Source organism: Exophiala aquamarina (assembly GCF_000709125.1).
Source record: "Exophiala aquamarina CBS 119918 chromosome Unknown aczIA-supercont1.2, whole genome shotgun sequence".
In the NCBI taxonomy this organism is placed as follows: domain Eukaryota; kingdom Fungi; phylum Ascomycota; class Eurotiomycetes; order Chaetothyriales; family Herpotrichiellaceae; genus Exophiala; species Exophiala aquamarina.
This window is the reverse complement of record NW_013550586.1, coordinates 2867166-2889779: the sequence shown is the minus strand read 5'-3', so window position 1 is coordinate 2889779 and position 22614 is coordinate 2867166. Positions and strand designations below refer to the sequence as shown.

Here is a 22614-nt window from a genome sequence, read left to right as displayed (position 1 = left end):
GCTATTCCCCTAGAGCCCTGCTTAACAACACGAGCTTCCACTTCTTTACTGTTCCCTCTCATCCATCACACTAGCTTCGATTGCCCGTACTTATCTCCTTCCAATTCACCATAAGGCAGGTTCATTCGACTACCCTTCTCATGCATGACCTTGAACACTCCCTGACAACGACCTTTTTCGTTACTGTTCGCCAGGATGCCGTCAAAGCGAGGCTCATATCCTGGAAATAGCCAAACAAAGGGTCGAAGATATGATTCGGGTAATACTGGTGCGTGTCCAACTCTTAAAGTCTCTGACAACCTCCCAGCTGCGGCTGTCCTGCTGACTTCTGTTTTACACCAGGTGAAGACATAACTTTTAATGGCATGGAAAAAGGAGGTAAGTACCAGCAATTCAAGGCTGATTATGAATACGAACAAGTACTGACCTAACTGTTTTTCTCAGAGATGAATGCCAACCTCTCAGAGCGTTTTCGAGGCTCAAGATATCAAAATGCCTACAGTTCCGCCAATCCGAACATATGCAATGGGTTGGAACTCAATTTGTCACTCGACATTCGAAATTACTTTCTCAAACAAAAGGAAATCAAAGAATCATCTAGAAAGGAAAATTGGCTTGCTATACCTGAGATTCCAACATTTGAAGAACTATTGGTTGGTGAGATGAGCGTCGCCGTACCTCCAAACAAGATTGATGGTCCTTACAAGAGCAAAGATAGATATCTGAAAACGCAATACACTCTACTGCGTGAAGATGCTGTTGGCTCTCTACGAGACGCAATTCTCGACTTTCAAAAGGACCCCACGACCATGGATACATTCAAATTTTCGGTCTATGATCAGGTATGTAAAGGGTGCTGAATCGTATTCATGTCTAATCGAGTCAGGTTCATATTTCTGGCTTCACATTCTCGAGGAGAGGGCTTGCAGCCAGAATCAAGTTTTGTACCAATCGGGCAGGCAAAAAGATATCTTGGATGACCACAAAACGACTCACATCCGGCTCCATTGTTGCCCTAATCAGAAAAAAAGACAAAATGGTAGACTTCAGCGGCGTGATAACTGCGATTGTAGCAGCAAGGCCTCTTGCAGGTGTCCTCTGCGAACCCCCCGAAATCGACATCTACTTCGGGCGTCCAGAGGACATACAGGTTGATCCACAGGAAGAGTGGATTATGATAGAGGCCAAGCAAGGCTACTTTGAGGCATACCGGCACACACTCCAAGCTTTACAGAAGCTTCACCAAGAAAAGTATTTACACCTCCTCAGCTCTACCCACCCCTTGCTAACATGTAGATCAAGATTCCCACTGTCTGACACTATTTGCCACTTGTCGCCTGCAAGCGAACCTCCCAACTACATCCAGCAGCGTCCTGTCCTGGACTTCAGCGCCGCTGCTGAACCTAACCAAAAGTCAGTTTATTCCAAGGTGGACGTCACAGGAACATGGCCACCAGCACCGAGTAACATGCTCGATGAATCTCAGTGGCAAGCCTTCCGAGAGATGTTTACAAAGAATCTCTCAATCATCCAAGGACCTCCCGGCACCGGGAAAACCCATATCTCCAAAGTTGCAATTCAGGCGCTGCAGGAAAATCGACTTGCAGGAGACCCTCCACTGATTATTGCAGCTCAAACAAATCATGCCTTGGACCAATTGCTAGGACACATCTCAAAGTTTGACCCCAACTATGTTCGACTTGGCGGCAGAAGCACCAATCCTGAAGTCAAAAAGCGCGCTCTCTTCGAAATCCGGCAAAATGAAAGAATCAAGCAAGTACCGGGCGGCATGTTCGGAAGAACTAATAGCTTACTCGACAAGCAAGCCAAAACGTTGATCAACATTCTAGAACCCTTCACGAAACCTGGTTCTGACCCATTCTCGACGGACGTGACCCAGAGCACTACGGTTCTTCTGCAATTAGGTGTTTTAAATACCCAGCAAGCGAAATCTCTCGAGGATGGCGCTTCCCAGTGGGTCTCAACAACAACTCCTATGGGCCACGGACCTTTCCAGTTATGGCTAGATACGGCATTGACTCATTTCGAGTTCAAGTACACAGATGACAATTTCGGCTTTCCGGAAGTCGAAGACGAGGATTTAGAATTTGAACAGCTAAGGGAGACTGAGGACTCCACAGGCGTTAATGATGAGGAAGACATCGAGATGTTAAAAGGTCCTTGGGCAGGTATCCGTGACAAAGTCACGGTTCAGCCAGCTACTCCAAGCGACATTCTACGAGCCGAGAAGCTACTCGCCACCAGCAATGACCTCTGGAAGATCCCGCCACACCTTCGAGGACCAATGTACCTGGTCATACGATCAAGAGCCCTCGTAGCTATTGCAAATAAGTTCCGCAAAGCTGCAGCAGAATACGACAAACTCGTCAAGGATATTTTGGTTGGTAAATGGGAACAGGACTATGTTTACCTCAAACGAGCTCGAATTATCGGTATGACAACAACAGGTCTAAGCAAGTATCGCGCACTTATTGCTGCTCTAAAGCCTCGAACTATACTGATCGAAGAGGCTGCCGAGATTTTAGAAGCCCCAGTCACTGTGGCATGCGTTGAGTCACTCGAGCATCTCATCTTGGTTGGGGATCATCAACAGCTACGAGGACATTGTTCCTTACATGAACTGGAAAATGAACCATTCTATCTCAATGTGTCCCTGTTTGAACGGCTTGTACGAAACGAGATGCCATATCGAACACTGCTTTCTCAACGTCGAATGGAACCTGAGTTCCGACGACTCCTGTCAAGTGTTTACCCAGCACTTGTGGATCATTCTTCGGTGATCACCCGTGCAAATTCCATGAACGCGTGGGGAATGGGGACCGTTAAGTCCTTCTTCTTTACCCATCAATGGTCTGAATATAAGGATGATTCATTATCAACCTACAACGAGGAGGAGGCAAAGTTCGTTGCCGGATTCTATCGACACCTGCACAAGAATGGCATTGAGCCTCGACGAATCACCATCCTAACATTCTATAACGGTCAACGGAAGCGAATCTTGAAGGAAATCAAGAATTTGACTGATATCACAGGACCTGGCACTTACCACAATGTCAAGACAATCGACTCCTATCAAGGCGAAGAGAACGATATTGTACTTCTCTCGACGGTTCGAAGTAGGGAAGACAGAAAAATCGGCTTCCTTGCTAATGACAACCGTGTAACGGTAGCACTATCTAGAGCGAAACTTGGCTTCTATCTTTTCGGTAATGCCAAATCTCTCAGCATGGGTAGTACACTATGGATGAATGTTGTCAATACCATGAGCGCCAATCCACGACGGATATACCACCAGCTCCCCATTAGGTGTCAAAGACATCAAACTACCGTCCTGGTCCAATATCCAGAGTATTTCCATGTTACTGAGGGAGGCTGCGACCAGCCATGTGGTGAGAGACTTATGGGATGCCATCATCTATGTCCGTTACCCTGCCATCCGTATTCGCACGACCGCGTCCAGTGTGTTGCCGATTGCCAACGTGATCTTCCGTGTGGACATGGATGCAGCAAGAAGTGCTCGGACAAGTGTTTCTGTTCTTGCAAAGAGTTTGCTGATCATATGCGAACCGAACTGGAAAATGCTGCGAAAAGCTTGCAAGTCTCGAAGGAAGCAGAAGGGCAGGGCAGTGGAAATATCCCTCGTGGTGCTTAGGACGCATCATCCCCATCTAAATTAGCGCCACAATATCCCCGAACTCTAGAAGAGTCCACCAGACTCAACCCCCTATCAGCCAAGGCGCAGAAACAAAGCCAGATAGGTTGGAGCAGATTTGCCAATGGTGGAGTCAAGGTCGATGATCAGCGTCGAGCGCACTCAGCAGATCAGCTTCAAGCTCACGATAAAATGGACACTCCTGCTGTGAATGATTTCCAATCATCAGCGATTGCGCATGAAATGTCTGAAGAGATCGAGAGTGGGAGGACTCGATTCACACAGGCTTATCGGGTGGCTACAAAACGCTCAGCTCGACAAGCAGATACTTCGGAAAGCACCGATAGTGGCGCGACTGTCATGCAGAAGGTATTTGAGACGAAAGAAGGTGCAATTGAGGCTCATGAGAATACGACCACATCTGCTGGAGGCATCATGGATGATTTGGCGGAACTTAATGGGTATTATCTCAAGTCCTGATGTGAATTGGGGTGTTGCAACTTCACTGAGGTCGTTGTGTCAACGGATCGAGGACATGGGGTCTGGTGAGAGTGGATTCGGCCTTGGGTCCTACCTTTCCAGTGTATGCATTACAAGTTGGGTGCCAGCGGCAGGTAATCGAGTTAGAGTATTGGCCGCAAGAGTCTGCATGGAGAGAAGTGTGCAGCATCAGCACGCTGATCAACTACTTAGGCGTTTACCATTTCAGCTGTCGGCTCCTTATTGTGAAATATGTGTGCTTCCCCCTGCAATTGTCATTGGACGTAGTAAGTTACCTTCCATACAACCTGCGGCAAGAGTACCAAAGAGGTCGGCGCAGCGAATTAAGAATCCGTGACCCTGACGTTGACATCGATATCAAGACTCACCCATCAGTAAGAAGCTCGGAGAAAGTATGCACACAGGAAACCAAGGGGTTAGAGTTGCACATTATTGCTCATCATCCCGTCTGCTCAACCTAATCTCGACGCTGTGGTCTCCTTGGTGTGCCCCCCCCCCCCCCCCGGGACCAAAATCGTCACTAAGCAAATGTCCCACCCGTACAGGCGCCCACCCGACCGCGGGGGATTGTGCCCACCCGAGCGCTGCGCTGGCTTTTGCTCACCAGGGTTTGCTGACGATGGGAACGGACGTTGACTAGTGCATGGTTTCCCAGAGAGCAGACGTAATTAGAATATTCCGTAAGAGGAAGGCAAGACACGATGGTGGATTCGGGTGGGCAACAAAGACTTCATCTCCAAGACTACGGTATTACGAAAGCAGCATTTACCGGTCCATCATCCATCATCTTGTGTGCGCGTGGCCCACCCGATCTCCATATATCCGAGCATGGAAGGTGGGTGGGCTTGGACTTGGAAAGGTTTAAATAGTTCAACTCCTCCATGACATGACCTTAAAAAGTCAGATCCTTTGTTCTGAGTTAGGGGCATCGAAGTATAAGCCCGTCAATTGTCATCGAAATAGAGCCTTTACACCATCAGTCTGATTAATTCCACCGGGGCTCAGAAAAGTCAACATGGGGTCTGGTGCCAAGTCGTTCAGAGAACTGGTCGGGGTGCCACGCGACACGGCTTCACCACAGGACTCGACGCTGATCATCATCGACGCACAGAATGAGTATGTATATTCTTCTCTTCACATCTCCAGAAATGCACCTTGGTGATATTGACACGGGAGGATTTTTAGGTATGCAGAGGGCCACCTCAAAACCGTCAACGTGGACCAGACGCGCAAGGCGATAGGGTCGCTGCTAGAGAAATACCGAGCGGGCGGGGACGGCAAGAACATCGTGCACATTGCGCACAAGACACCGGACGGCGCACCGATTTTCACGCCCGGGACGGTGCTGGCCGAGGAGTTCGACGAGGTGAAGCCTCGCGAGGGCGAGAAGGTGATTTGGAAGGAAGCCGTGTCCAGTTTCGCCGGCACTGATCTAAAAGAGTACTTGGGCGGGTTGGGCGACAAAGGCAAGAAGATCCTGCTCACGGGCTACATGGCTCATGTGTGCGTGTCTAGCACCGCTCGTGGTGGTGCTGACCTGGGATACACGGTCGTCCTGGCTGCTGATGCAATTGGAGACCGTGACATCCCCGGCCTCACCGGCCCGGAAGTCACAGATGCTGTGCTGAAGGAGTTGGGTGATGCCTTTGGAACAGTGATTCAGAGCTCCGAGGTCAAATAGAGTTCTGGGAGATTGTAAGGATCTGAAGACACGATTCCCTGCACCTATATTCGAGGGCCATTGTTACTGGGATGGCTCCCGAGTTCTGGAATGTCGACCAGTGGCTGTGGCTCTCATATCCAGACTGCTCGTCGCCTCTTCTTAGATAAATTTCCTACAATATTTCGATACGGTCTGTTCACCCTTGACCTAGTTGTTCTTGGACTTCAAGTCTTGGACTTGTGGCTGCCTTTTCCGTGTTTTCACCGTCTTCTACAGGCCAGTGAAGGGCACATGATTGAAAGGGGAAATTGTTGGCGTTGAGGTCTGGGAGAGGGAGAGACTGATGAGACTGCTTGAACGCCTCGTACAATTGATGATTGATGACATACTCTTCTTGCAACCGTCTCTCTCCAACGCCGGGGTCCAGTTCTGAGCCATACAAGGAGCTCCAGTCCGGGTTTTGAGGATCTCGAACCCTTCCATTGAGCATCCAATTACTGAGTTGCACTATCGAAGGCTTCCCATCCTTATCGAGAGGCCACCTATCCTGGAGGTGTGCATGTAGCCACAGTGTCGGCTGGGAGTGCATAATCTGAAGTTCTACCCACCGTTCAGCACAAGGGGAATATGCAAAGGCATTGTCATTGATTAACTCAAACCCTCGAGGATGCGAGACAGTGGATATACCTAGAGTGCCCAGAAGCTCAACATCCAGCTCGGTGTAGTATGGCTCTTGTGCATAAGACTCCGGGCGATGACCCTGGACTTGCTCAATTAAGTCGATTGCGCTCTTGAAGGCGGCGAGTTGATAGAATGAAACGTCCTCACGACCTATGATCGCAGCAGAGAAACTGCCAGAGCCGAAGATGAGACATGTTTTGACCACTCTCTGGTGTTGGGCTACCCGATCTTTGCTTAGAGCCATTCTGAGGGCCGCGTAGCTGGTCGATTCTAACCACTTTGCCTCCAAAATGCGATATCTGGCCAGCATTTTGTCAAGGCAAATTCCAGGGTGGATCTTGTGCGGGCCAGGCAGCCAGGAACGGATGTTCACAGATCTGTCACCAATCCCCCACTTAAAGTGCAGCATTTGTTGATCCTGAGCCAGCTCATTCTTGACTAGGAGGGCAGGGGCAGTCAATCCGCCAGCTGTAGTGACCCGAGTCCAGCCATCATCGTCAAGAACTTGTCTGCGCTTATTCTGAGATGTCTTCTTCTTGCGGCTCGTGTGTGGCATAATATAGGCTTGGGGCCTGAGAGGGAGCAATTTTGGGCAGCGACGGGTTCTATGGAAAGAGGACGGACGGGTAGCGCGAGATCACGGCCGGAACGCAGAGTATCGATCGGCTGGGGGATGAGATTTGGAGCCGAACGGTAAAAGAACGACTGGAACTGATGGCTGTATAACGGTGTGGGCATCTAGTGAAGTCCTCAAGAAACACAGACGACCAGCACAACATGTCTACCATTGTTCAAAACTGCAGACGTGGAAGACGAAAAACCTTGTGTCGAACCGGAGATGCTGAATCAATTATCCGAGGTTCTGCCGGCAAGGCTGAGTGCAGAGAACTACAGACGTCTACGGCGGAAGTGTCTTATTAGTACTATAGTTCCCAGGTATGAGACATAGTAGTATCATGATCTATTTCTTTACTGTTTTGCCTTAGTCAATCTCGTGCTCAGAGCCACTGCTTGGTACCGTAGTGCGATACGAAAGCACCACCACTCCCGTTTTCAAGACTGGAATCATAGATTACTCCGAGTACCATCTCCGCTGATTGTACCGGGGTTAACGGGCCAGTCCAGTGAGGCATGGCGGCCTTTAGCTTCTGGACGGTTGTGGACTCCTCTAACCCTTCCCGGGTAGCCACGATACCCGGTGAGATTGCAAAGAACAAAACGCCTTGATCCTTGTACTTGGCATTGTACTTGAAGATGGCCATGTTAGCGGCAGCCTTGCTGATTGTATAGGGGGCCGAGTCGGCAATTCCACCATTGACCAGATCAGGGTCAGCCATGCCTGAGGAGATCAAGACAGCCTTCTTGACGGAGCTTTTCTTGATGAGTGGCAAAAAGACATTGATTGTGTTGATGATTCCGACCACATTGACATAGAACGATTGGACCAGGTCGTGCTCGAGTTGGTCTTGCCTATCGTCGAACTCGTCAAGGGCACCGGCCTGGGTCGTTTCAGCAATGAAAGCGGCGTTGTTGATAAGATAGTCGAGGCGTCCGCCAGTAATCTTGAGGACCTCGTCTCGAGCAGCGACCAGGGATTTGCGGTCAGCTATGGCGGCTTGAATGAAGGTGACGTTCTTGATGCCATCCGCGGCGAGTTGCTTATCCGCGGCTGTCTTGTCGCGGACAAGTCCAATGACTGTATTGGAGGAATCTCTGGCCAAGACCTGGATAAAGCCGTACTATTGTCTGTGTTAGTGGATGGTATTGAGAAGTGTCGCTGAAGTACTCACTCCAAGGCCACGATTTGCCCCGGTGATCAAGTAGCTAGCCATGGGAAGAGCTGGGTTGCAAAGATTGAGATTGAGAAGAGAGTTTGGATATCCAGTTGCAAGGAAAGACCAAGGGACTCAAGGGCAGGACTCTTCCAGGGTTTTAGCTCTTTATAAAGATGAGATTGAGGTGATATTTGCCATTTTCCCGAGGAGCTACCAGCTTACAAATGTTGATTTGTGTAACACTGCTCAAGATCCCGCTCTCAGTGGAGTCCAAAGCTGTTCACCTCTGGCTTCAGAGGACCAAATCCATGTGGTTCGTCCGCCGTAGGCCACTGGCTGAGTAGAGCCATCCTTGTGGAGGGACGGAGAAGCTTAGCCTTGGAGAAGACCAGGGGTATGATTGTTGATAGTGCGAGGCGAGAGAAACCCAAGTAGATATATGCTGTTGCAACAAAAGGCGCTGGAAAGGCGAGATTGAATGTGTAGAAGGAATATGGTGAAAGTCAAGGATACGTGGGATCCGGAAGGTCTCAACGGACGAGGCTCAATACCGGATTTGGATTAGCATGGTCGGTAATATCGAGAGCATGGGGAAGATACTCGGCATGATGGACGGTGACCGTGGCTCTTTCCCGACCATGGTGTACTCTTACGAGATACCTCGTCCCCTGGGACAGCAGGTTTAGTAAGCAGTGGCTGCTCTGACCATCCACCCACAATCACCCAGACCATCTTAGTGCCATCGAGTCAAGCATTTCGAGCCTTTCACTTCCACTTTGATCGAGACAGTCGATTTCCGGACGGACGAAGTGGCCGTGAGGACAAGCATGACATTGACCCCTAGTAAACCCAGTACTACTAGATGCCTAGGTGGTCAGTAGCGTTACCCTCGACTCAGTGACAAGCATGAGAACAGCACTTCTCGCTGACTTCGTCTTCCGAGGCGCCTGGGGAAAGTGTGTTGAAGCATGCATGCAGTTATGATTGGCAGCGAAAATGCAAACAACCACGTTTTCTGAGGGAATCCGTCTGGAGGAGATGAAAGTTGTTTCTATCAGTACTGTAACCCCCTACCGAGCACTCTGTTCTCTGTGGTCCCTCCAAAGTGAAGAGATGAACCCTGTCGGCGGGCTCTTGCCTGTCAGCGGCCGCCGAACGGAAAGAGCGAACGATTACAAAGTCCTTCGTCCCAGTCTCCGACTCACCCGCTCTTGCCCAGGGCCCTCCCTCGGGCGGTTGGCTTCTGGGCAAGAGCGACCCCACCAGCATCCACGCCTATGCCCGAGTAGTTTGGCAGGCACAGCCAATCAACCCTCCAAATCCGCACTCTGCAGCCGCCCGGATGGATAATCGGCGTCGGTTGCACGCACAATTTAACCTAACTCAGACAAATCATATCTTCTATCACCAACTCCATCTTCTCCATCCCCGTCATCCCTGTTCAACTCGTTCAAACTGATTCAACATGGCTGCTCGCCACTAGCCTTTATCCCAGTGTGCTACCGAGCGCTCATCTTGCCTTCAAGCCATTCAGCACCTCTGCTGTAATTCATCTGGGCCAGTCACAGCGTCTGCATGCGTCTTACAAGCTTCGTCGGCGGTTGACCACAGCCTCTGATCAAGCCCTGCATACCGAGTGGTACTCTCACACAACCTCGTTCTCCTCTTTAATGCCAGGCTTTCCACCATGGCCACCTCGGTCATGTCCTCTGTTCGTTGCTGTTGCCATTGCCACTGCTACTCCGACAATCGACCACCACCACGACCATCATCCACCACTGCTCTGTGAGCTGGTCAGTCCAACACTGCGCCTAATTCTTCGCTCCTGTTCAACCCACATCACCTTATCAATGACCTGATATTGCGCTTGCACATTCGACCACTTCCTCGACCACTTATACAGCTATCTCCGGGCCCTTTTCGAAGATCACTTTGCTGTGCCCTCTTCCCTCACATCCGCCCTTCTACAACTATCTGTCAAAATGCTGTCCAGGCCTATCTTTGCCCTACTCTCCCTCCTCAGCCTCGTACACGCTCATACCGTCATCACATATCCGGGATGGAGGGGAGACAATCTACATTCCAGCGGCACCGTACTGGAAACCAATGGCTTGGGCACTTTGGAGACAAACTCGAACAATGAAACACTTTTCCCCTACGGCATGCAATGGATATATCCTTGTAAGCTTCCTAATCTGTCCATTCTCTGTTTTCTAAACCTGTGCTAATTGGGAACCGTCAAGGCGGTGGAATGCCGACATCCCAAAATAGGACCAAATGGCCAGTCAAAGGCGGAGGCGTCGCATTCCAACCAGGTTGGTTTGCTGGCCACGAAACTGCCTTCGTCTTCATCAATCTTGGTCTCGGCACCATACCCCAGAATATGTCCCTTTCCATGCTCAACGGTATCCAACTCATCGGGCCGACCAAAGATCCCTATCCTGGCAGCTTCTGCTTCCCACAAGTCCCACTTCCCGCCGGCATTACCGTTAATGTAGGCGACAATGCCACCATTCAAGTCATCGAACTGGCTGTCCATGGCGCCGCTTTGTACAACTGCGTCGACATTACCTTCGCAGAACCCGAAGACGTCGAATTGCTCACCCCGGATAATTGCTTCAATTCCTCTCAGATCAGCAGTTCGCTGGTTTTTACCACCACGTCATTGACCGAAGAATCCACCGCTGCCCAACTATTCACGAGTCCAATGGCTTATTTAATTGCCGTGGCCGTCATGATACTCAGCATGATGCTCTTGTGATGCATGCGATTATGAAACAAGAAGGATTCTACACCTGAGCGTCCCGACTTCCGGTCGAAGTGCATAGCATGATCCTTCGAGGGGCAGGAAAGACCCCGCGGGCGCCACCCGATCCATGCATGCGGCCTAGCCGGCCTTTTTTTTCTCCGTGCACAGCCTTATATCTTAAGGTCAACATCTGGGGGCGAACTGATGCGGAGAGTACGGATGGCGGGCTCTGATGCTCAACGCTCAAGCCGACATTTGAGGACCTCCATCAGAAAATGGGGATCCGGACCACAGAACATCCATTGAGATTTCTTTTCCACCTTGTCAGCTCAAACATTTATTATTGGGCATAACAGGGACCTGGGCCTTTATCATGCAGCCTCGCATTAGTGCAGGATTACATATTCCCAGATGCACAAGCATTAGAGAGGGCTGCACACAGCCCCCACTCTACAGAGGCGGAGTCAAGGGCAGAGCATGAGGCTGGAAGCAATCGAGCTGTAGGTTTCAGAGAGAGGAGAGAGAGAGAGCAATTCGCTTGTGAACATTATTTAATCGTCTCATCCATCGTCAGCATCGAAGGCGTTCAATTGAGCGCACATTCATCTAGTCACGTATAGACATCCAGCGATGTAACTATCTACCCACCTACAATATAAATCAACTCCTTACGAGTGTCTGGGTCACCTGTGTCCTACTGAAGTATTCACTTGTCTGTCCAGCCTAGTCCATCTCGACATCAGTCACCTGCGACACCTGCATCACATGGCGGCACACCTCATGTTGTACCAAGGACGGTCAACTACTAAGAGACCAAAGCTAGACAAAGTAGTCACATCGGAAGAAAATTGACATTCACCTACATAGGTACTCATGCTTGAAAGTAGCCAAGTGATAGATGCTGTCAACACATTCCACCAAATGTGACCGTTTTCCTGTTCCTTGTACCGAGTATACACGCGCATATAGCCACGCCGACTTCATTAGCAAGCTCCCTCTCGTCTTGAATCTCCCAACACTTTACTCCACCAAGATGCTTCCAATCTACAATCTCGAACCATGAATAATCTTCAAATCAACAATCAACTCTCTTCCCCCATCATTTATCACCAGCACTCGTACACTTCCCCGTCCATCGTTGTAGGCACGCTCGATCTTGTTGAAGAGACCGCCTTGGTCGACGACGGGGATGCCCTGCTTGACATCACCAGTCTCCGTCATGGCGACAATCATTCCATCGTCGCGGATATCCAGGACACGGTACTGCTTGAACACCGGGCCTTGCATTGTCTGCACCACCACTGACGGTTGAGGATTGCTGACAAAAGAACTCTCCTCATGTAATTGACGTGTGAACAGGTCGACACCCAGATATCTGTACTGGCCGGTCTGAGACGACACGGTGATACGAATGACCTGGCACGGTCGACCTTGCAAAAGGAGGATATCACCAATGCGGATGAAGTGGCACTGGATAGACACGCCACCACGACCACTGAAGCGAGGCTCAACATAGCGGACTGCTGGGGCTCCAGAGCCAGCACTGGTGGGTCCGGTTACACGCTGCTCGCTGATGATGACCTCCTCATTGCGATCGCCGCCGTGGTGGTGATGGTGGTGGGAGAAGGGGTGCATGATCTTGTCAGCAGCACGTTCTACTCCTCGGCGGAAGCTGTGGTATTGACCTTCGTCGTCGTAGTAGCCCATGTCTCTTTTGATTGGTTTGTCGAGTTTGATGTGTGCCTTCTCAACAGCGACGTCCTCTTCAATTGGTCGGCGACGCTCGTATTCTACGTCGTAGGTGGGATTCAAGCGACGGCGGTAGTCTCGTTCGGTGATGTCGAGTTGGGATTCGAAGGTCTGGTCGTAAGTTTGGCCTTGGGTTTGACGTCGTTCGTAATCAACGTCGATGTGGTCCTGGGAGCCTCGGCGGTCAATCTCAATGTCAACGTTGGTTGACTTGTATTGCTCAGGGGCAGCACGGTACCTGTGGGCACGGATGTCAGCCGGAACGTGGTCATTGAAATTGTCAAAGCGTCGAGGTCCGAGCATTCAAGCACAGAGCACTCTGGGGTAAAGATGGAGTCAAAACTTACTTCTCACGAGAGAGTTCTACCTCAGGGTAACGATCACGCTCTTGATAGATATGGGCGTCTTGCTCGCGGCGTGGACGGTTGTCTCTGTAGGTGATATCGACTTCCTCCTTTGAGAATCGAGTATCTTCCCGTCCGACGCGCGAGGAGGTCTTGGGTAGTTGAACTTCCCCTTCTACCTTTGAGACGGTAGTGGTTTCTTTGGAAGCGTCACTCCTGTACGTTGACGGGAAGACACTGATTGGGATGGGGACACGGGCGTCAAAGTCCAGATTGCCGGACTGTAAGGCGCCTCAACTCTCTTCTCCCTTTCGGCAGTCGAGAGTCAAGACTGTCTTGGGGGGATTCTCTTGAAGAGGGAAGAGAATGGGAGAAGCGGGTTGATGAATGCTGGTAGTAATATGAGGACGCTGAACAAACAGATGCAAAGATCAAAAGATCAGAAGCGAGTTCTTTTTGGCTTTGGATGGGTTGAGAGTGAGTATGACAGAAAACAAGAGGAAAGAAAGAGGAGTGGACGTGAGCATGGACCTTTTAAAAAGTCGGCCAGGGGGCAGAGGATGGCCTGCTTGTCCTTCCACAGGGAAAGAGCATGGTGGATCAGCAGAAGGAGTGGCCTTGCGACCAATCAACCGGCATGTCGGAAGGCACCACAAACAAACAACAAGTAAATAAGAGCCCGTTGCCCGGCAATGCTGTCCGCCATCCCCTTTCGGGCAAAGCGTCATGAGAAATCTGTCTCATCACATCCGAGGCTGTTGAATTATTATTATTGCACTTTCTGTAGATTCATGCGAGTATGTACGGAGTAGGTTGGTTCTTCTGGTACCGTATTATTAGGCTTAGGATTATTATGACAACACGTGCAGTGCCTATTCGGTATTCAACAGCATCAACTTGTGCAGCGGTGTGATTGCAGGACCCGCATCAATGGGGCGTGTACAAGTAGATTCCATCCCACTCACATGCAATCCGCCATGGGGATTCAGATCGCACCAACCACTCCCAATTCCCTCCCCAGCCCAAGCAGTATCGTGTATTCCATCCATTGGTTCTGTGTGCCCTGCCAGCCCGACCTCTCGCAGCCAGAAAAGGGTTGCGAGACCAGCATGACCCAGTTCCTGGTGGCCTCTCCGTCTTCCACCCAGAGAAAGAAGCTGCCGCGGCCTACGAGGTGTTTGACGTGAAATCGTTTGACGCGTGGACACGGCCAGGCTGGGCCTGGGAGGCCACAGTTTTCAGCTGGCTTGAGCCCTGGCTTGCATAAAACTCTCCTTACTCGTAGGTAGCGATCACGCAGGTATGCAACAGCCGGTCTTGGCGCATGTGCACCTTGCACCTTCGGCTGACGGAGAGCAAAGTCCACAACGGGGAGGGTATCTGTGTATCCGTATACGAGCATCTCTTTCTACGTTTTAGACATTTCAGCCACGACCCTGGCTCTCGCCCAGTGTCTTGTAGATGCATATTGAGATGGTTCAAACGAGCCATGTCGACTTTTGCCACAAATTGTTCTTTCTATCAAGTCTATGCCAAACAGCTCCAGAAACCTTGTCGTCTTTCCCCCATCATCATCACTTTCGTTTGTATGCAAAATTGGCCCTGCCTGGGCTTGTGTGTTGACGCCGCTCGCTATGCTTGGAAAGTCTCACACCGGGCTCGTCCGCAGCACTTGCAGACACCCTCAGATCTAGTGCCTCGAAACACAATTCCATTCGTACTGGTTCATCCATGTTAGCTAATGCACGCCTGTGAGAATCTGCAGGTGTCAGAACTTACCACTCTGCCGTCCTCATCCCCAGTGTACACCACTTGTGGCATCGGTAGAATGCAACTGATTCCTGCGGTGACGTTTGCCCCATCATCTCGAGTGCTGTCTGCATGATTGAGCTGGCGAATGAGCTCCAATTCAAATTTTCCTTCCCGTACTACTCTGCTCCAGACGCGAACTTGGCCCCGTTTGTGTCCGGTGAAGACAAGGTCTCGCTCAAGCCATTCATTGCCTGCACCTTCGTAACATGCACATGATACAACGCTCTCCTGTGACCGGTCTCCCGAGTCTTGCCGCAAAAGAAGGTCCCCGTTCAGGCTGTAGATGCTGATCTGATGGCCATGGCACAGGACAATGTTTCCCGTAACGTCATTGATCGCGGCACAATTCACAAGCAGGTCGTCATCCAACTTCCGTACAAACTCACATCGATTCAAATCCCAGAGCATGACTTGTCCGTCCGTAGATGCTGAAAGCAATGCGTTCAAAGACCGAGAGAGAGCCAAAACACCGACAGGTTTTCGGTGCCCAAACAGTGTAGCCCGTGGATGCAGCTCGACAGATTTTCCGTTCTCAATGATCGACCAAACCGCCACAGTACAATCAGTTCCCGCCGTGACTAACGTTTGCGAGTCAGTGAATATGGCGCACGAGAGTTGACCAATGTGTAGGTGCTCAAAGAGGCCAATCTGCTTCCTGCTTTCGGCCGAGTAAAATCGAACACTATTGTCAGAAAAACCCCATTCCATATATATCTCGTAGCTCGGCGGGATATTGATTCTAAAGGCTCCGGAGCACAAAAGTTTGTCTGACTTCCATGAGTAGCTCAAAGATGCCACTCGCTCTTCGGTCTCGAGAAGCGTTGATGGCACCCTGGTCAGGGACTCGGCTGCTGTGTCTAGCCGCTTGTATTTATGACGTATCTGCTCCCGGACTGGATGCCCTCTGCCGAACACTTGGTATGGAGTCTGCCCAAAATTATGAATGATGCCAATGGTAGCAAGCCGCTCAACAGAGTCTGTGATGGTGTCCAGGTCCTTCGCTCCTTGGTAAGAAAGGTAATGAAACACATTGACCGCTTCCACTGCTGAATCTCCCTTTTGCTTGCTACCGAAGATCAAGTCAATCCATTTATGGAGATTGCGACTAACGTGTGGGCTTTCCAGCGCTTCACGCTGTTTAGCAATGAATATTCGAGGATCTCCCTTCGCCCACGGCGGAAGCTCAACGTTGCCAATAGACTTGTCTGAATTTTGTCGAGTACCGAAGTCAAATCCATTCAAATTTACTAGGAATTCCGGAAGATAGTAAAATTCTGGAGTAAGCTCTCGGACATCTGTCATGTTTATCCGCGAGGCGGACTTCCATGCTCCCTCAATCGAGAAGAACATTCGATCTGGATGGTCAAACGTGCCGCCTTGCAACAACAGATATGACTTCACGAATGGTTGCAGGCGGATGAGATAGGACGTGACAATCATGGCCGAGGAATAGTGAGTACCGTAGTGGAATGCCGGCGTGTTATTGTCACCCATTTCCGCAAAGGTCTGATAGCGTTCTCGAAACTCTCGTTCTCGCTCGAGTGTTTGGCATCCCATCGGCTTCGAAAGATCACGGAAGCTCCTTGGGTCCGTGAGATCAAGTTCCTCACTAGAATAGTCGGCAATGACCCAAGGAAATACAGGGTATTGGGTCAAATCATTGTACGTTCTTCCAGCCATCGTATTGATCAGCATCAGATAATGGAAATTAGACATCTCGCCCTTTTGCCATTTCCTAGTCGCCGCCAAAGTGCCGGATTGTTGGCTGAAGACATTTGCAAACCTCGAGCTTAATGTCTGAGGCTCATCCTCGGCGCTACGTAGAGTTTCGAAACGCCACGCAGTTTCTGACGCTGAGCTGTTTGATCCAGCTGGAGGAGAGGCCTTGCTGCTTATAAGGTTGTGCAATTCATTGCGCAGTTGAGGTGATGTAACTGTTAGCAGGTAGCTGCGACCATCACTAAAGAAGATCTCTGTTGCAACATCCCGGAACAGGAACCGTCGTTTGGATACACTGATGATTTCAGACCACTTCCAGCTTCGACTCCCGTGTTCATCATTTCTTGAGATATTCTTGCGTTCAGTGACATCTCGACCAGATATCATTCGAACGTATGGGTCGCGTTCCTCCAGTGGCGCTTGCCATACGTTGACAATCTCACCATCGGCACGCTGGAAAAAGTTATCGATCAGGTAGATATGATCTTTTCCGAGTATGAGCAGTCCCTCAACCGCTTCAAGACCTAGAATTCGCGAGATATTCGCAACATGTTTCACTTGGTCTCCACGATGAAGACTGCGCATGACTTTTCTATTTTTGTCCTCGAAGTCATCCAAGTCCACATTCGGATCCTCCACGAGTTCGAAGCTGTCGTCACCTTCTGCCTCTGTGACCTCGCACTCAACTTCGGGCTTATCCTGGCCTTCTTCCATTTGGGGAAATGGTTCTGTTTCATCTATCTTCTTAGGTGTGTCAACCACCGGTGTATTACCACCCGGAGTAACTCCAATTGATTCTGCCGTTGAGATCTTCATGTTCTTGGTATCCAACCTCAACTGAGGCATATCAGAACCTTTCCGCTTTGGTTGATCATCTTCCGCTTTCGAGAAATCTTCATGGAGCCTCATACGCATGCGATTGCGGCCTTCGGTCTGATCTAGACGCCATTTTCGAGGCTTGTTGGTACTGAACAAGCCTGCCGGTCTGCTAGTATCCCTCTGCATACTGTGAAAACTCGTTTCTGTGTACTGTATATCATCCTGTTGATCTTGAAGAAGTCGCTGATGCTTCAAGTACTCTGATGAGTAGATGTTTGCCGTCCAATTTTCAAATGCTAATTCGTGGCGCCGGATGAGGTCCTCGCGATCAGCTTCTTCACGCGCCCATTGCTTCACCTTTTCTCGACGACGGGAAATCCTTAATCGCCCATTGTCCTCTGTGCGCTTGTTTTCGCTTGTAACAAAAGTGTTCCAATGCTTTGATAATGTCTGAAAGAATAAGGAATCTAAGTCGGCGCGGTGTTCATCTACCCAGTACAAGAACGTCTCGTTATCTAGCTCAACAACTTTCTCGAAACTGGAGGTCAAATTCTTTTGCTCGGGGGTGTCTGTCTGTCCGAATATTGCAGCGGCTTCAGCAGGCTTTTGAACCAAGATGATCCTCCAAAGATTAGCCGCAATTTGACGTACAGCATCGTCTGACGAGACAAGATGTGCATATAGCAGATAACAGATTAGTTGCAAATTGGAAGACTGAGTTTCCTCTGCGGAAAGAAGTACGGTTTGCCAATATGTCAACTTCTCGAGGAACTTCAGAGACTCATTATCTTGGATCGACGATAGGCTTAAGAGAACGATGCGAAAGACAACAGCCCGAATGATGGTGATAGTTTGCGCACAGAGGCGAACGGGTTTTAATCCAGCAATCTCGGGCCGGTGCAAATACTCTAGAATCGAGCCGGCCAGGTCAAGGACAGGATCTGCGCCACCGATGAACCATCCTTCGAAAAGAGCTTCCTCAAAATGTGTGAACAAGCGCGCTAGGTTGATCAACACTCGAGGTTCCACTAATACTTTCTGGTTCAAGGCAAGATTGTTCGACAATTGTGATATCGTATTTCTCAAAATCCAGGTTTCGAAGTAGGATTGGTGTTCAGCGAATCCAGGAGGAGTTTTGAGAAAAAGACCAAGGCCAGGGAACTCTTTCCTTGCAAGAATTTGGTCAAGAAAGATTGCGATGACGACTTCCAGTAGACTTTGTGTGATTGAATGCCCCTCATTAAGCGGAGGGATTTTCCCAAGGGCAGAAGTCGAACCGTTCGGAAGATGGATTCCGGAGTCTCCTCCGTTCTGATGTGTCTGTTCTCTACTCACAAGCACAAAAGATGACCCTCTCCGAAGCGTCTTGCCACGAGTTTTGGGGGCAATTGTGTCGGAATCGGTGATGCGCACGATCGGTGGTGTTGTAGACAAAGGTTGAACCACAACATCTCCACCGTCGAAAGTCAGCATAGAATCTCGTGCATCAAGCTCGGTCTTAGCCTCAACCACATCAGAACCAACTACAACAGGGAAGAGTACTGTCAGCAGGTCTTGAATATAGGATGAGTTCGCAGCGTAGTCACGGAACTTTTGGGATCGCGTATGCAAGTCTGCCATGAACCTCACAACTGTGTTGAAAGTGTCAACGTGCTGATTGGTGACTATTGTGAGAAGAGGATCAGGTGGCGCCATTGTTGACATTGAAAGCCTTTCCGGAGGCTGGTTGGTCGACTCGCTGAGCCGTGGAGCTAGGGTTGAGCTTGCTTGGTGTCTTTTTGAGGAAACTATTGTCTTCAGACCACTTTGCAGCATTCCCTTGATGGCTTCTAAGATTTCAGGATACACAACAGAAAGTTCTTTTCCGCCGGCAAATAAATCAATGAAGCCGAAAAGGTCAAAGTCCCTATCCAAGTCCAAATCGGCAACGTCCAAGCCAAAGAGAATTGCAAAACATGCTGGCCACAAAGCCGGCAGGTGCCACCATCTCTTCAAACGATATGCCATGATTGTGAATCCCGATGTTTTTGAGCTGTCTTTGAATTTCTTGACGTAACCATCACCGTGGATGACCAATAATCTTGCTAAGATCCTCATGGATAGTACAACAACTTCCGGGGATGTCTCGGATAGGAGGTAAAGGAGCCACTTGTTTGTGACAGTCTTCGCGAACTTTTTAATAACGTTGTCATCACCCTTTCGACAAAGTATTTCAGAGTATAGTCTCAGGACTTCAACGCCAATTTCAAAATGCGTCAGATTGACTCCTGGCTCGTCTTTACCACTGTGAGAAGATCCGTTCGATGAACTACGCTGTCTTGCTTCTTTGCGTGTGGATTTGCGTGATAGCAATCCCAAATTGCGCTTGTTTACAGAAAAGGTGATGAACAGTGCAAGCGATCGAAGATTCTCAGCTGCTAACGATTGAGGCAAGAGAACTTTAAAGGCAGCCATATACATTGGCATAATAGCTCGCGTGACAGGTTCAGACTTGAGAGCCTCCATCAAACGCTTCAATACTCTCATCCTTGACAGTCGCTTTAGGTTGAATTGTTTGTGCTCGCTCTGTTCTGCGAGGACGAGAAATTGATCGAAATAAAGCTGTTGGACATTGAGTGGTCCGCATCTCCAGATACTGCTGTCTGCAAGCAAAACCTTGTAGGCGAGCGGATTGTTGATTACTGATTTAGAAGGCTCGTCGTGATCGTAGCCGGTAAAAGCAAGAATAGACTTTAGACACCGAAGAATCAACCCGTTCCTATCCAGCCGAGATGTGGGGATTGCAATCGTTGTCCTCACTCCTTCTCCATTCCCCTGTGTTGGGGATGCCAATTTGTCTTTTAAGAGCATTGCCAAAATGGCATAGCCACTATCTCGCTCCATAACCTCGCTATTTCTCCAGCTGTGACGAACAGTCTCCAAGGTAATATCGACGGCTAGAGCAATATCTTCAGTGGTTCGAGCACGATGCAATAGCCCCAACCCAACGGCAGCGCAGCCTCCCAATCTCCAGCTTGCATCATCAAGGGATTGAGGGACCGTTATGGTCGGCTCACCCATAAGCATAAATGCACCTCGAGCTTGTATCAGGGCGTCGTTGATTGCCGGGACAGCACCGTTGATCGCGACGGCATTAGTGCCTGATCTCGTGTACGCAACAAGATTCTTTGCCGCCAGCTTCGATAAGGATTTCACCAACTGGGTCTCGTCGATAGCATTCCGATCATCATTGTCTAGGATTGCAGCGGGTGATACGTTGATAAGAATCTTCTCTTCTTTGATCAGGGTGCTTGCCTTTTGTCGAATTGCTAGGATAAGGTCCGAGTGCTCTTCTTTGCCTGGATGCAACATCTCGTTGCGCAGGTTTAACGCAGCCGATGCCTCGTAGGTCTGGAAAGAGCCGAGGCAATCTTGAAAATTTCCGTGATACTTAGGCCCAAGATGAAAGAAGACAGAAACTAAATCATCACTCATGACATCTTGGAATAATACAGCAGACCCAAGAGACCATTTGGACAAGCAAGTTGCCCTGGATGGATTAGGTGAAAGGTCCTGAGGAGTTCCGAAAAAAGCTTGGATCTTGACGCTGGTTTGATCACGATCAGTTGGAGACTGTGATGGATAATTCGCCTTTTGTTGTTCCATAAATTCACCATCAACGAACAAGAAAGCCCTGGAGGAGGATGTGGCCTTTGGTCGTTTATGTGTTATGCAGATATGATACCATTTCTCTGGTTGGAAAGCAACAGACTTGAATCTAACACTAGGTCGGTTACCTTGTATCGCCGTCTGCAGAATAAGATGATGTGAGTCTCGTTCAAGATAGGCCAAAATGAAACAAGTCTGAGTTTTGTCAAAGGCACCGAAGAGAGTAGTATGGGCCTGACTATCGAACGAGTCGAAACGTGCCCATAGACTGAGTGTGTAGCCGGTGCTGTCAAGGGGAGGGAACGGCCTTCCGAGGGTCGCAAGTTCTGTTGACGCAAAGCCCTGTTGGGACAAGTCAAACTGGACGCTGGGGGGCTGGCGGGAGACACTCAAGGCGTCAAGAAGAAATGAAGCAGCTTCGGACGACTTGCTTGCTTGGGTGAATAGAAAATGGGCATCATCGAGGCTTGAGACACCTTCTTGGCATAGAAGAAGGGCGACTTGTTTAAATGCAGCTCGTTCGGCAGCTGGTAGGCGCTCGTCAAAGATCAGCTGTATAATAGCTGTGAAGGCCCCTGCAGTATGGGCGGAGACGATATTCCGTCGGGAGACAGAGAGAACCTGTCTGAAACTTTCTGGCAAGGTGAGCCTTAACACTCTCCGTGGGATACTGCCTGTCTTTGCACCAGAGGCCCAAAGTGTCAATGACAATGTTAGGAGCTCGGGAACCTCCAAGTCATCGACGCTGGAAACAGATTTATTCAGTGCACTCTGGGCAAGGGCAAATGCTTGGTCGGACGTAAGTCTGGTATCTTGCCGAGAAATCGCACTTTCAGCAGCAACAAAGAGATCATTTATCATTTCCACGCCAGTAGCGGTTGCGAAGAGTATGCCGAAAAACTGTTCGAGAAAGAGGTCATCCCTAGTCTGCGACCACAGGATAGCCAGGAACTGTTCCAAAGTGGATTGTAAAGAGACCCAGCCACCGTTGTCGACCTTAGTCCTGAAATATCTTTGGTTGCCCTCATGGCCCTCCAAGGCGGCACCGAGAACTACAAACCACTGGGAGAGGGTCTGCAAGAAGGACTTAATACCAGGGGTTGGGTCGTTCTGAGCAACAAATATGTCGAGCAGGGTGCGAAGCAAACGAAGGAGTGCCTGGAAGCCGCCGGCTCTTCTAAAGCCACTGTTCGCACCATGGAGCTGACTGTCGTCTTTGAGGAAATGGCGCAGCCGTTGCAGGCAGGTCGACTGGTCGAGGCTGTTTTGCAAAGCATCGTAAGAACTGCGGTCGAGGGTGTCCAAGGTTCTCACGAGAATAGAAATGTCTTTGTCCTGTGGTCGCAGAACGTCGGCGGTGGATACGGCGCGCATGCGAGTGTTACCGGTGAGGCCCATATTGATCAAACCACCTCTTATGTGGGCGCAGCACCTGAAATTCGGGTCGACACAGCTGCATATGGAGAACTGCAGCACAAGAG

The 22614-nt window shown here is 49.8% G+C and overlaps 7 protein-coding genes across 7 annotated transcripts; 3 read left to right on the top strand and 4 right to left on the bottom strand.

Annotated features, from left to right (window-relative positions):
- Positions 1-446: 446 nt before the first annotated feature.
- On the top strand, positions 447-4153 carry A1O9_02864 (uncharacterized protein; the record flags this gene model as incomplete). Its single annotated transcript, XM_013408435.1, has 3 exons — positions 447-842; positions 887-3410; positions 3753-4153. The coding sequence occupies 3 exons, from the start codon at positions 447-449 to the stop codon at positions 4151-4153; spliced, it is 3321 nt and encodes a 1106-aa protein (XP_013263889.1).
- Positions 4154-5189: 1036 nt separating this feature from the next.
- Positions 5190-5855, top strand: A1O9_02863 (uncharacterized protein; the record flags this gene model as incomplete). Its single annotated transcript, XM_013408434.1, has 2 exons — positions 5190-5290; positions 5360-5855. 2 exons carry the CDS (start codon positions 5190-5192, stop codon positions 5853-5855), a joined length of 597 nt encoding a protein of 198 aa, XP_013263888.1.
- Positions 5856-6033: 178 nt separating this feature from the next.
- On the bottom strand, positions 6034-7074 carry A1O9_02862 (uncharacterized protein; the record flags this gene model as incomplete). Its single annotated transcript, XM_013408433.1, has 1 exon — positions 6034-7074. One exon carries the CDS (start codon positions 7072-7074, stop codon positions 6034-6036), a length of 1041 nt encoding a protein of 346 aa, XP_013263887.1.
- A 442-nt stretch (positions 7075-7516) lies between these two features.
- On the bottom strand, positions 7517-8350 carry A1O9_02861 (uncharacterized protein; the record flags this gene model as incomplete). The annotated part of the gene is made up of 2 exons (XM_013408432.1): positions 7517-8257; positions 8309-8350. The coding sequence occupies 2 exons, from the start codon at positions 8348-8350 to the stop codon at positions 7517-7519; spliced, it is 783 nt and encodes a 260-aa protein (XP_013263886.1).
- A 1925-nt stretch (positions 8351-10275) lies between these two features.
- On the top strand, positions 10276-11054 carry A1O9_02860 (uncharacterized protein; the record flags this gene model as incomplete). Its single annotated transcript, XM_013408431.1, has 2 exons — positions 10276-10474; positions 10537-11054. The coding sequence occupies 2 exons, from the start codon at positions 10276-10278 to the stop codon at positions 11052-11054; spliced, it is 717 nt and encodes a 238-aa protein (XP_013263885.1).
- A 1032-nt stretch (positions 11055-12086) lies between these two features.
- Positions 12087-13094, bottom strand: A1O9_02859 (uncharacterized protein; the record flags this gene model as incomplete). Its single annotated transcript, XM_013408430.1, has 1 exon — positions 12087-13094. The coding sequence occupies one exon, from the start codon at positions 13092-13094 to the stop codon at positions 12087-12089; it is 1008 nt and encodes a 335-aa protein (XP_013263884.1).
- A 1775-nt stretch (positions 13095-14869) lies between these two features.
- Positions 14870-22531, bottom strand: A1O9_02858 (uncharacterized protein; the record flags this gene model as incomplete). The annotated part of the gene is made up of 1 exon (XM_013408429.1): positions 14870-22531. The coding sequence occupies one exon, from the start codon at positions 22529-22531 to the stop codon at positions 14870-14872; it is 7662 nt and encodes a 2553-aa protein (XP_013263883.1).
- Positions 22532-22614: the final 83 nt, after the last annotated feature.